The sequence below is a fragment of the Rana temporaria genome, chromosome 3 (assembly GCF_905171775.1).
Source record: "Rana temporaria chromosome 3, aRanTem1.1, whole genome shotgun sequence".
Classification (NCBI taxonomy): Eukaryota; Metazoa; Chordata; class Amphibia; order Anura; family Ranidae; genus Rana; species Rana temporaria.
Window position 1 is genome coordinate 387,268,488 of NC_053491.1, and position 14,391 is coordinate 387,282,878.

The 14,391-nt window shown below is 47.0% G+C and overlaps 1 protein-coding gene across 1 annotated transcript in view; it reads right to left on the reverse strand.

Annotated features, from left to right (window-relative positions):
- Positions 1–14,108, reverse strand: part of LOC120932907 (cystine/glutamate transporter-like) — a 54,486-nt gene extending 40,378 nt beyond the window's left edge. The window contains exons 1-3 of the mRNA XM_040345747.1: positions 13,783–14,108; positions 7,261–7,387; positions 1,204–1,319 (exon numbers count right to left, since the gene is read on the reverse strand). Of these exons, the coding sequence (XP_040201681.1) occupies positions 1,204–1,319; positions 7,261–7,387; positions 13,783–13,987 (448 nt within the window). The 5' untranslated portion in view covers positions 13,988–14,108. The remainder of the gene's footprint in view (positions 1–1,203; positions 1,320–7,260; positions 7,388–13,782) is intronic.
- Positions 14,109–14,391: the final 283 nt, after the last annotated feature.

Below are 14,391 nucleotides of genomic sequence, written 5' to 3' on the forward strand. Positions count from 1 at the left end.
GAGCTCTGTGATGCATTCTAACGCCTTGGCTGTCTTTTATTTTCTTGTTGCCACTTGCGGAATTAAGGAATAATCTTAAAACATTGGTGTTCATTTTGGCTCAGTAGAACTGCAGCTGGTATTTTGTATCTTGTTTTCTTTGCTTCTTTGTTTTTTTTGTTTAACCACTTCAATACCGCACATAGTCATATGACGTCCACAAAGGGGATCTCCTATCCCGGGTGGACGTCATATGACGTCCTGGACTTTGTACGGTGATATCTGAATGATGCCTGCGCACCATAAGAACGATCATAGCGGCGGTTCCGCCGGTTCTTCTCCGGGCTCTCCCGTGCCATCGGGGGCCCGGAGAAAGGATCGCCTTGCGCCGGATAGGAAGCATAGAGATGACTGGTGACCAGATGGTCACCAGTCATCTCTATGACCGTCGGAGGCCGTAAGCATGAGATCGGTGAATTCCCGATCCCGGTGAATTCCCGATCTCATGCTTTCCAGCCTGGGGGAGAGATGTGGGGTCTTATTGACCCCGCATCTCTCATTAAAGAGGACCTGTCACACACTATTCCTATTACAAGGGATGTTTACATTCCTTGTAATAGGAATAAAAGTGATCAAAAAATGTAAAAAAAGTGTAAAAAATAAATAAATAAATAAGTAAAATAACATAAAAATGTAAACGCCCCTGTCCCTGGTAGCTCACGCTCAGAAGCGAACGCACACATAAGTCCCACCCACGTATGTAAACGTCGGTCAAACCACATATGTGAGGTATCGCCGCGTGCGTTAGAGCGTGTGCAACAATTCTAGCACTAGACCCCCTCTGTAACTCTAAACTGGTAACCTGTAAACATTTTCAAAGTGTTGCCTATGATTTTTAAGTAACAAAGTTTGGCGCCATTCCATGAGTGAGCGCAATTTTAAAGCATGACATGTAGGAGAGAAGTGCCAGAATAGGCCCGGTATGGAGGTGGGTATGAAAGCCCTGTATTGAAGGGGTTAATAATGTGAAAAAGGTTATTTAGCCGTGTTGGTTCTGAGATCTCCATATTGCGTTGCAATACGATTGTCAAGATCTGTACTATGTGTATTTGTGCTTTGAAGTTGTATGCACAGCTGCTGTAAGCTTTGTATAATTAATAATGTATAATACATTGATAAAAATGTATATGCTAAAAAAAAACAATAAAAAAACACACGGCTTACCAATGCCAATGGCGCTGATGATTTTCACAACCATGGCTGGGGCATGACATGGTGCAAACAGCGGTTCTATTATGTACCGTCCAAACGCCAGACAGACCACAGCGATATTTGCTGGCCTAGAAAACACACACTAGAATAATTCATACATGGAACCATAAGACATGGATCTAATGGGCTGGAATTATCCAAGCATTTGAAAGAAGAGCTGTGTGTGTCAATATAGTATAGTTTCCAAGTGTCATTTTTCTTAGATGTGATGGCTGCATTCGTTTTCTTTTTTTAGGCTTTCTTTCACCTGGTGATCCAGCTGGTAAGTCTGTGACCTGCAGATGTAGCAGTTAGAGCAGTGGTCTCCAAACTGCAGCCCGAGGGCCAGATGCGGCCCTTTGCTTGCCTTTATCCGGCCCTTGGGGCAGTATCCCTCCCACTAATACGAGACACTATTCTGACATCTGACACCGACAGTGGAGCACCATTTCTCCCACTGACACCACTAATGGGGCACTATTCCTCCCTATGATACAAATGATGGGGCACCATTTCTCCCCCTAATACTATATGTTAAGTCCCACTGATGCCAGGAAAATGTCCACCCCCCGCTTGCCAAAGTCCGGCCCTCCAAGAGTCTGAAGGACAATAATCCGGCCCTTTGTGTATAATGTTTGGAGACCCCTGAGTTAGAGGGTTGAGACCAGGGCCGGTACTAGGCAGGGGCGGGGCGGGCAGCTGCCCTGAGCGCAATGATTTAGTGCAGGAGGAGGGCGCAGTTTGCCTGGTACAATCATGTCCACCACAGAACAGGTTGCAGAATGTAACACAGCAGACAGAGAGCGGCTTTGTCCCTACATGTAAGCTCGATCGTAGCGCCCGCCCCCTGTCTGCACTGTGCACTATACCAGTACATGTGAGTGATAGAGTGGAGCATCGGCTATCAGTGCTTTCCCTCTCCTAAACAGCGTCTTCTCTCCCCCCTCTCCACTCATCTCTATCACTCCTACTTTCACTTTCACAATGTCCTGATGTCCGAGGGACCTCACCAGCTCTGCCCCCCTAATCTCATAAATGTTATCTCTCTCTTGGAGCCCATTCCTCCTCTTTGTAGTGCCCCCTCCTCCTGTGTCCTTTTCCTTGGACCCCCTCCTCTCTAGCTGATCAGCCAAGCTGACTGATGTCTCTGTGCTGCTGGGCTGCCACTCACTATTCAGCAAACAGGTAACTAACATACTTTCATGCTTCATATCACTGTTAAAGGGGCTGTAAACCTTCATGTTTTTTTCACCTTAATGCATCCTATGCATTAAGGTGAAAAAACTTTTGTCAATGACCAGCCCCCAGCCACGTGTTTTACTGACCTGAGCCCGTTTGTTCCCGTGCCGGAGACACACAAACGCTCTCTAGCCGGGGGTCTCGGCTCTTCATTAGATAGATTGATAGCAGCGCAGCCATTGGCTCCTGCTGCTGTCAATCAAATCCAATGATGCGGACGCCGGGGGTGGGGCTGAGTCTGGCTCTCTGTGTCTATGCACGCAAATGCTGGACTCAGGAGCGCGCACGCTTGGTAAACCCCCAGGGAGAGTGCTTCTCCTAGGGGATTTTCCGATGCGAGAAGGAGCCGCGAGCGGCGTTGACAGCGATCAGGGTCACTCTGTGCAAAACGAACTGCATAGGTGTTGTGTGTATCCCCATGCCAGTACCCCATTCTTATCTACTGGGACATGAGGCTGCATGGACACAGCCACCGTATCCTAACATGACATACAGGTGCAGGTCCCAATAGAAGTGAATGATACGCTGGCACAGGGATGCACACAATGTCTGTACATCCCCTTGCTGATAAATGAGAGCTCTGCACAGGACACACATGTCTGCACCACCTTAGTTGTGTGGATGGGGGGGATCTGCTCAGTTTTCTGTGATTGGACATAGGCCGATTAAAAATATATATATACGGATTCATTTATGGGCAGCCTCCAGCTTACAATACACTATACAATCTGATTGTACAATACCCTTTGGATCTACCACCAACTATGTAGTACAAAGGCCTGACTGATTGGATACTAGTTAAATTAATTGTTTAGGTTTGTCCATATATTACAATATTTTGGTAAATCTAACAGAGATTGCGTAGAGATTGTACAATCAGATTGTATAGTGTATGCTCACCTACAGAATAGTGTTCTTGTGCATGAGTAATAACAATGACAAATGTTTTCATGTTTTCCCTGTTATCTTTATTCTCATCTTTGCAGATTTGTTTTCCTAGGAGCTTTGTCTTTGAGTCCATTAAACACCCGGACACATTGTCTAAAGATGGGTACACACTGGGGTTGCGCCAATACCTGTTTTGCACTGGCAATTAGGAGTACCAATACTTGCTCAAGTACTCACTTATACCAGTAACTGATACCTTTTGTGGCGAGATATGAGCCTATACAAAATTAATGGGTTCATATCATACTGCAAAGAATCGCATGTGATTTGAACAGGAATGCAGTGCGATTTCCTGCACCACTCCTGTGTGAACCCAGGCTGAAGTCACTATGACAAGGCATGGGATTCGGACAGGAATCGCACCGTATTCCTGTTCATATCACATGCAATTCTTTGCAGTGGAATATGAGCCCATTCATTATGTATGAGCTCAAATCACACTGCAAAATATTGTTTTTAGGTATCGAAGCATTTACATGAGTACAAGTACTTGTGCAAATGTTTAGTGTCAGCAGCGATAGCGGTATCAGTACAACCCTAGTACACGCTATTTTTTTCCAGCAGGCTGAACAGATTCCTGCCTTCACTCAAACAAGATGGATGGAGGAATCCCCCTTCTTTTCTTTAGTACTCTGACAGCAGGACTCCTCCACTGTCAGAATACAATGATCAGAGCTGCCCATACATCGAAAGAGGTTTTTGAGCAAGACCAAGATCAGGTTTAGTTCGTTCTAGCGCATCATTTATAATCTTCAGAAATCACCCTCGGGCAGCCAAGTTACTCATTATTGGCTGCGAACCCCATCAAAGCAAAGCGGTGTACTTTGTGATCATTGTGATGACCAATCACAAATTTAAATAGAAATAATGGTGCACTCCGCAACCATTACATATGTTTTTTTATGCTGCTTCTAGCTCCACCCCCTGCTCTTCGGGGGGGGGGGGGCGCATTTTGGCATCCCCGCCCTGGGCACTGAAATACCTTGTCCCACCACTGGTTGAGACAAACCACTTACCACTGACAGGGTACTTAAAAAGTGTGAACTGGAGTGTGACTTCAAATTGTTAGTGTATCTAAATCTGCTAGAACAGTGCCCCCCTCCAGACTGACATTGCTGCTGTCCAAAGGTATCTCCTGTGCTCCTTCATCACTCTAATACAGGAGGTGTGCTATTGGCCAGATCACAAGGTGCAAATAGGGGAGAAAAGCCTAAAAAAGAATACGAATGCAGTCACCACATCTAAGAATTCGTAAACTGCAATATATTACATGCTTGGTTTTATATTTGATACCACTTTACTATGGGATCCAACAAGGATGATTTATGATGATTTTTATTTTTTTTATATGTGTAAGTTCTGGTTCACACTGGAGCATTTGACATGTCAAATCGGCGTCAATTGCCGTCAATGGCACTGTCCTAATCGGTGTGATGCTGCATTGTGCAGATGTCTCTGAAATCGCGGCCGAAATCGGGACTGACATGCGGGAGTGAAATCGTGCAAGTTCAGCTGAACTTGCACAGCTTCATTCCCGCAGCTCAGTGTAAACCTGGGCTTAGTCAGATAACTCAGTGAGCATCCTTGTTAAACAGCTACTGAAATAAAACTAATTGCAGGATAGGCCCCTTAGACAGTGCATTGATTTCAACACATCTCTAGGGGTTTTAAAAGACCCAAAATTGTGGTGGGTTAGGACAAGCGTCCACTGCGTTGAACCACAAAAACAGAAAATACAGACTGCATATACCACAAACACTTATGTCGCGTACACACTACCGTTTTTCATGACGAGAAAAATGCAATTTTTTTTAATTGGTCGTGAAAAACGGTCGCGTGTATGCTCCAGAGCATTTTTCTCGACGAGAAAAAAGGGCGTTAAAAATGTAGAACCTGCTCTATATTTTCTCGTCGTTTTTCGCGTCGTCCTTTTTGACGTCGTGAAAAACGGTTGTGTGTATGCTTTAACGAAGGGGGGAAAAAGGCGCATGCTCAGAAGCAAGTTATGAGACGGGAGCGCTCGTTCTGGTAAAACTAGCGTTCGTAATGAAGATAGTACATTCGTCACGCTGTAACAGACTGAAAAGCACGAAGACTGAAAAGCGCGAATCGTCTCTCACCAAACTTTTACTAACACGCAGTAACACGAAATCAGCAAAATCAGCAAAAACAGCCCAAAGGGTGGCGCCATTCGAATGGAACTTCCCCTTTATAGTGCAATTGTAAGTGTTGTACGTCACCGCGCTTTGCACAAGCGAGAGGAATCGCGTCGAGAAAAATTTTGTTTTTTTCCATGACATGAATAACGGTCGTGTGTACGTGGCATTACTGTATGAAAATATGTAATTGAAGCTCCAGTCCAAAACAAAGTTCAACTCTAGAAAATGTTACCCCCTTCATGACCAGGGCATGTTTTTCTATTCAGCACTTATAGCAGGACAGCGGGAAATCTGACACTAACTGGCACTTTGTGGGAACTGGCTAACTGCCACTGACATCTCCGGTGACACTAATACAGTGATCAGTGCTAATACTATACACTCTCACTGCACTAATAATACTGGCTGGGAAGGGGTTAACATCTGGGGCAATCAAGGGCTTAAAATGTGTGTCTAGCAATGTTTATTATGTGTAATGTGTGCTGATATTACTAAGCAATGTGCCAGTTTTTATTCCCTGCTTTGCAGGGAAACAAAAACCAGCACATCACTGCTGTCAGAAGAGAGCTTTGTGTTTACATACATAAAGGTCTCTCCAATTACTTGCTCCGGCAATCGGAGGGTCCTGGCCATAAATCATTGGCCAGGAACTGCTGATCGGCATGTGCTGGAGCCAGTGACAGCACATGAATACGGTTTACAACCTCTGTCAGGTTTTCGCTATTGGTTTCCCTGCTGGGGAGATTCAGCCTGCCCTGGAGACATGACATGAAGGGAGAGGAAAGCTCCACACAGCATAGAAAAATTCCACCTCAGAAACTTCCCCTTTGAGACATTTGCCGGTGTTCTATCAGAAAATGCAACCTTAGTGACGCTCCATCGTGGCCATCTTGGTACACCCGCACTCGTCCGCAGTAAGCCTACAGTCTGAAGTCCCCAAGTGCACATCTTTTTACACCCACAGGAGTCTTGCATTTCACACTTATTTTTACTAGGAAACTTATATAGTGAAATGCAGTATTTAGAAATCCATGAAACTGTTTTGATGTTAATTTTTAAAAGCAGCGGTGTTCTGTCAGATTAGCAAACCTGTGAGATTTGCAGGCTTGCCGATGCTTTTAAAATTCAACATCAAAAAAGTGTCTGAGTTCCAAATACTGTATTTCACTATATAAGCTCAGTTTTCTGGTAAAAATAAGTGTGAAATGCGGCAGCAGCTGAGTTTACTGATCAAAATCAGTGTGAAATGCAAGACTCCGGTGGGTGTAAAAAGATGTCTGCTTGCCGCCTTCTGACTGTAGGCTTACTGCGGACGAGTGTGGGAGTACCAAGATGGCTGTGCTGGAACATCACTTCCATTACATGTTCTGATGGGTAGCAGCTTTCTGACAGGGCACCACTCTTTTTGCTCTAGTCACAACTGGTATAACCCTCATTTACCCTCACTTTTTTTGCACAGAATTATCCAATTATTTACAGACAGACATTCTTGCTTTACAAATGCAAATTGCCTGGTTGTCACGTTGATCCTCATTCTTGAACAATCCCAATGCCATACTGACTTTACTCTGAATATATAAACCGCAGACTTGTTTCAGGTCAGGGACTCATCAAGGATGAGGATTGGCATAACAGTCAGGCATCCATCATTTTCACATTTAGAGGTGTGACAGTGACAGGTTACCGTATCATAACAAATTCAGCCCACAGCCTCAAGAAGGCAGGGATGGGCCCCAGAGTCTCCAGCAAGTAGATGTAGTGCCCACCGGATTTCTTTATAGATGTGCCAAGGTCAGCATAAGACAGGGCGCCTGGATCACACAAGAGAGACAGACATTCCCGTTATACATTGGAGGAGATTTACAAAGACTCATTAGCAGTCTGCAAGTTCTCTTACTCAAAATACTTCACTATACATACAGCTGAATCACCTACGCTGGGGGACTTGTGTCCACACTGACTGTGGAATAGTCTGAGGCCGCGTACACGCGACCGAGAAACTTGACGGGAGCGAAACACATCATTTTCCCCGTCGAGTTCTTTGTTCGGCTGTCAAAAAACTCGTCGAGCCAAATTTTCCCATTGCCCGTCGAGGAAATAGAGAACATGCTCTCTTTTTGGCTCGACAAGTTTCCCGACGGGTTTCTCGGCGAAAAGTGTACACATGACCGGTTTTCTCGGCAGAATACGTCTCCCATCGAGTTTCTTGCTGGATTCTGCCGAGAAAACCAGTCGTGTGTACGCGGCCTGAGGCCTCGTACACACGGCCGAGAAACTCGACGGGCAAAACACATCGTTTTGCTCGGCGAGTTCCTTGTGAAGCCGCCGAGGATCTCGGCGAGCCAAATTTTCCCATTGCCGTCGAGCAAAAAGAAGACATGCTTTCTTTTTGGCCCGACGAGATCCTCGGCGGTTTCCTCGTTGAAAAGTGTACACACGACTGGTGTGTACAAGGCCTAACTCTATGTTCAATAGAGAAATGCACAAGTGTAAAGGCTGGCCAAGGCTAGCCTGGGTTTGTGGGAGGAGTCTGCTGAGTACTTAAGCTTCCTCCCACATCGGGTCTTGTGTTGGCGCCTTTTTAGGTTTCCCACCCACACGTTTCCCCCAGCTTTCACACACTATTTCTCTTGGTACTTTTTCTTTTTCTTATTCTTACATTTAGGGTATGCCCTCTTCTCAGGCATACCGACCAGCTAGGCCAAGGTACACCTCAGGCCTTGGTTGTTAGGGTTATCACAGTTCATACTCGAAGACTCTGACTACAAATGCTATTTAACATTAAACTATATCCAGGAAAGAGAATGTAGTTAATTTCCTCCTGGCAGGATCATATCAATATCTGGGTTGAAGTTTAGCAGAGGGAGTAGTGTCTTTGGCTGGCTGATGGGAAGATAGGAGACGGATGATGACTTAAAGGGGTTGTAAAGGTTTCTGACACATACACCCCCCCCCCAATATGCTCATACATCTTGGGGGGGGGGGGTTAATTTTGACTCTAGGAGCCTGGTACACACCCGTGGGGTTGAACGGAAAAAAAAACTAGTTATGGTCGGAGCCGCTATACTAACTATGCAAGGTTAGTTCATCGATCTCCCCCGCTGAGCTGTTGTGTTCTGACATTGGCTGAGAGCGCTGATCGGGAGTTAGTCAAATGCTGGTTTTCCACACCGGCATACGGGCCGAATGCCGACTAAGGATGAGCTCTGGCATTGTCGCCCAATATTCAGCCTGTGTATACCCGGCTTTAGAAAACAGCATCATTATTCTTCCCCTGCTATCAGGCAAAGGTACACTACCACTCTATAAAGAACTTGGAAGAATTTTTTTTTTTTTTTAGCATAATAATTGAAACTACATTTACATTTACCAGCAAGTCAGATTTACATGCAACAGAGTTGGTGGTGGGGATTCAGTCCGAGGCAATTGTGGTGGTGGTGATGGTGGTGGTGGTGGGGGGGCTTAGACAGAGGCAGTGGTGGTGTGGGGTTCAGACAGAGGCAGCAGTGGTGGTGGTTGGGTTCAGACAAAGACAGCGGTGGTGGGGTTCAGACAGAGGCAGTGGTGGTGGGGTTCAGACAGAGGCAGTGGTGGTGGGGTTCAGACAGAGGCAGCGGTGGTGGTGTTCAGACAGAGGCAGTGGTGTTCAGACAGAGGCAGCGGTGGTGGGGTTCAGACAGAGGCAGCGGTGGTGGTGGTGGGGTTCAGACAGAGGCATCGGTGGTGGTGGTGGGGTTCAGATAGAGGCAGCGGTGGTGGTGGTGGGGTTCAGACAGAGGCAGCGGTGGTGGGGTTCAGACAGAGGCAGCAGTGGTGGTGGTGGTGGGGTTCAGACAGAGGCAGCGGTGGTGGGGTTCAGACAGAGGCAGCAGTGGTGGTGGTGGTGGGGTTCAGACAGAGGCAGCGGTGGTGGGGTTCAGACCGAGGCAGCGGTGGTGGGGTTCAGACAGAAGCAGCAGTGGTGGTGGTGGGGTTCAGACAGAGGCAGCGGTGGTGTGGTTCAGACAGAGGCATCGGTGGTGGTGGTGGGGTTCAGACAGAGGCATCGGTGGTGGTGGTGGGGTTCAGACAGAGGCATCGGTGGTGGTGGTGGGGTTCAGACAGAGGCAGCGGTGGTGGTGGTGGGGTTCAGACAGAGGCATCGGTGGTGGTGGTGGGGTTCAGATAGAGGCAGCGGTGGTGGTGGTGGGGTTCAGACAGAGGCAGCGGTGGTGGGGTTCAGACAGAGGCAGCAGTGGTGGTGGTGGTGGGGTTCAGACAGAGGCAGCGGTGGTGGGGTTCAGACCGAGGCAGCGGTGGTGGGGTTCAGACAGAAGCAGCAGTGGTGGTGGTGGGGTTCAGACAGAGGCAGCGGTGGTGTGGTTCAGACAGAGGCATCGGTGGTGGTGGTGGGGTTCAGACAGAGGCATCGGTGGTGGTGGTGGGGTTCAGACAGAGGCATCGGTGGTGGGGTTCAGACAGAGGCATCGATGGTGGGGGGGGGGCTTAGACAGAGGCAGCGGTGGTGAGGGGGTTCAGACAGAGGCAGCGGTGGTGGGGACGGGATCAGTGGCACTGGCACTTACTTGGTCTCAGTGTCAGTCGTGCCTCCAGTGATGCCTCATCCAGCATGGCGCACCTGGTTTAGGCACACGTACGTACAGGTGTGAAGGTGGAGAAGAATGCTTTGAGAGCTGTGGACTGAGTATATCCAGTGTGTGGCCTATATGAGCCCTGATACAGGCGGTCCCTGGACTGGAGAAGTACACGTGGGTAATTCAGTCATGTTCTGGGACCCGCTTACATGTGTCTGTTTTTGTACCTTTCTTTCCTATTCATACAACTCTGTCATGAAATGTATTAATAGTTTTACTTCAGAATCGTGTGACATTTTACATACTGTATACTAATAAATAAGCCAAACAGCTGCTGCTATTATGTGCAGCTTCCAAGTCTAAGGGAAAGGTTTTGGCTGCAGAAAAAGGTCTTGGAAGCAAATGTCTGACCTGTAGGAGAAAAACAAGAATTCCTGAGAGGGGTTACTAAGAAGTCTCCCAATTCATCCAGGTTTTCTGCAGCTTGGTTATCTTTACAAACTCTACTTAATGTGGTGACTCTTATGAATGTGTACAAACTGTTCTCCTCTCAAAAAAATAAAATAAACAGTATACAGATGTACACACATATAGTCAGGGCAGGGACAAGGGGTGGAAAGGAGGGACGGCTGCTCTGGGTATCATGTGAGGACCGTGGGCACCCCAAGGAGATTGGGGAAGGGGATTTGTGTTGAGGGGGGGGGGGGGATTTGGGGGGGTAACAGGAGGTAAGAATTGTTCTAGAAGAGAAAATTTGGGGAGGTGTGCGCTAGGAGTGGTGATTTGGGGAGGGGGGATTTGTGCTAGGATGGGGGATTTGTGCTAGAAAAGATAATATGGTGGGAAGGGGAGGGGATTTGTGCTGGGAGAAAAAAACATTTTGAAGGGGGTTTTGTGCTAGTAGGGATGATAGTGGGGCATTTGTGCTAAGAGGGGGGATTTGTGTTAGGATGGGGATTGTGGGAGGGTAATTTTTCCTCGGAGGGGTAATTTGGGGGGTAGTGCATTTGTGCTAGTAAGGGGATTCTTTTTTTTGAGGGGGGTTGGATTGTGATGGGAGCATATGTTCAATGAGAGGATTTGAACTTAACATGCAGAAGGTTAGCGCTCATTTTTTTTGGGGGGGGGGTGTTTGCTGACACATACACCCCCCCAATATGCAAATACATCTTGGGGGGGGGGGGTGTAATTTTGGCTCTAGATTACCTTGTCCTGGCACTGCATATAGTATCTGTTCAGATGGAGTGGAAGTGGTTTGTGGTTGGAGCTACTGGACTTAAGGCAGCTGCTTATTTGTAAGACCCATCGTCTGAGGTGCCCTCTCAGGTAGGTAACTACTAACACCAATGATCTGATTATTTATTTATCTCCACTGACCAATAACCTAAGGGGAACTTGACTCCAACCACCAATGTATGGGGGCACATCACCACTGACCACCAATGTAAGGGACACTTCAACCTAACCACCAATATACAGAGACACTTCACCACTAATCATCTTTGTAAGGGTGTACATCGCCACTGACCACCAATGTAAGGGGCACTTCACCTCTGACCACCAATGTAAGGGGGCACTTCACCTCTGACCACCAATGTAAGGGGGCACTTCACCTCTGACCACCAATGTAAGGGGGCACTTCACCTCTGACCACCAATGTAAGGGGCACTTCACCTCTGACCACCAATGTACAGGGGCATTTTTCACTGACTGCCAATGTAAGGAGCACTTAATCACTGACCACCAATGTAAGGGGGCACTATACCACTGACCACTAATGTAATGGGGGCATCATCCTGGCCACCAATTTACGGGAGAAAGTTTACCAATATATGTAAGGAGACAGAACCCCACTGACCACCAATGTAAGATGGCACATCATTGCTGACTATCATGCCACGTACAGACGGTCGTTTTTTGTTATTAAAAAAAACCGTTGTTTTTAAAAACGTCATTTAAAATGACCGTGTGTGGGGAAAACGTCGTTTTATGTCTTCTGAAAAACGACAAAAAAAAAATTCGAACGTGCTTGAATTTTTTGTGTCGTTTTTCAAAACGTCATTTTTTGTGTCATTTAAAATGATCGTGTGTGGGCAAAACAACGTTTTTAAACCCGCGCATGCTCAGAAGCAAGTTATGAAGCGAGCTTGAATTCAACGAGTGCCATCGTACGTGCTGAACGTAACCGCGCTTTGCTAGAGCATTTTGAAAAAACGATGGTGTGTATGCTCCGTCGTTTTTAAAAATGAAGTTTCAAAAACGTAGTTTTTTTTCATCACATAAAACGTCGTTTTTTTCTATCACAAAAAACGCCGTCTGTACGCATCATTGTTAGGGGGCACTTCACCCCTGACAACCAATCTAGGGGCCACTCTCTACCTAACCATTAATGTTTAAAAGCACTTCGCCCTGGCCACCTGTGTATGGGGGCACCTCACCCTAACAACAAATAAATTTGGGCACTACACCACTGACCAATATAAGTTGCACATTAATACTAACCACCAACGTAAGGAGGCACTTCACCACTTATCACCATTGTATAGGGACACTTCACACTGACCATCATTGTAAGGGGCACTTCACACTGATCACCATTGTATTGGGAAACACTTCACACTGACCACCAATGTAAAGGGTTCACTTATCCAGTAATCACCATTACATGGGGTAACTTCACACTGGCCACCAATGTAAGAGGGCACTTCACTTCTTAACACAATTGTATGGGGACACTTCACATTGACCACCAATGTAAGATGGCACTTCACCACTAATCACAATTCTATAAAACACTTCATACTGACCACCTAAGTAAGGGGGCACTTCACCCTGGTCTCCAGTGTATGGGGGCATGTCTCCCTGGCCAACAATGTAAGGGGACACATCAATCTGACCACCACTGCTCAGAAGCACTTCACCCTGGTCTCCAGTGTATGGGGGTACGTCTCCCTGGCCACCAATGTAAGGGGACACATCAATCTGACCACCACTGCTCGGAAGCACTTCACCCTGGTCTCCAGTGTATGGGGGCACGCCTCCCTGGTCACCAATGTAAGGGGACACATCAATCTGACCACCACTGCTCGGAAGCACTTCACCCTGGTCTCCAGTGTATGGGGGCACGTTTCCCTGGTCACCAATGTAAGGGGACACATCAATCTGACCACCACTGCTCGGAAGCACTACACCCTGGTCTCCAGTGTATGGGGGCACGCCTCCCTGGCCACCAATGTAAGGGGACACATCAATATGACCACAGATTTATTAGGGCACTTCACCCTAATCACCAATGTAAGGGGGAACTTCACCACTGACCACCAATATATGGGGTAACCACACCACTGGCCACCAATATAAGAGGACACATCTCTACTGACCATGATTGTAAGTGGGAACCTAATCACAGACCATCAATGTACAGGAGCACTTCACCTTGAGTACCAATGTATGTGGGCACTTCACCCAGACCACCAATATATGAAGGAACTTCAATAAACCAATGTAGCCAGACCACTTTGAAATAGTGGCAGCAAGTGGGTGGAGCTGAGATCTCAGGTACATAGAACTCACCCAAGAAAGTCCACGTGAGCCATTTAGGATGAAGCAACAATTCGAAGCACAGTACTCACCGCACATGGAGAGGATCCCACAAGCCAACCAGATGATCAGTGACAGCCCCACATTGCCAGAGTTTTTCAGGACCCCTTTAGGAGATATAAAGATACCACTACCAATGATGGTACCGATTGTTAAGGCGATGGCTCGGGTCAGAGTTATCTTCTTCCTCAGGTAGACTTTCCCAGAATCTCCTGACATATCCTGGGAAGCCCCCATGTCTGTATAGCTGCAGCCTGCAATTCCTCACTCCTTACAGATGGAAAATTCGGAGAGATTGTGGAATGGTCAGGAACAAGGCTGTCTCTCTCTTCAGCTCCTGATCACAGCCCCTTTGCTGTGGGAGGTCCAGGGGCCTGTGTGTCACCGCTGTATGAAAGCACTTCACATCTGGGGGGACATGGGGGGTACCCAAATATGCCCTGCAGAGCATCAGCAAAAACTCTGCAGCTGCATGCTGTTTTATGTCTAAAGTACACAAGAGCTGCAGAACTCAATCAAAAGTTCAGATGATTTATGAAAACTGGAGCCAGGAACATTCAATCAGGTTCCACATTTTATTCAATGAATCATGAAATGCAGCTTGCTTAGTTTTTAGGCTGCATTCACACCTGAACACGGCG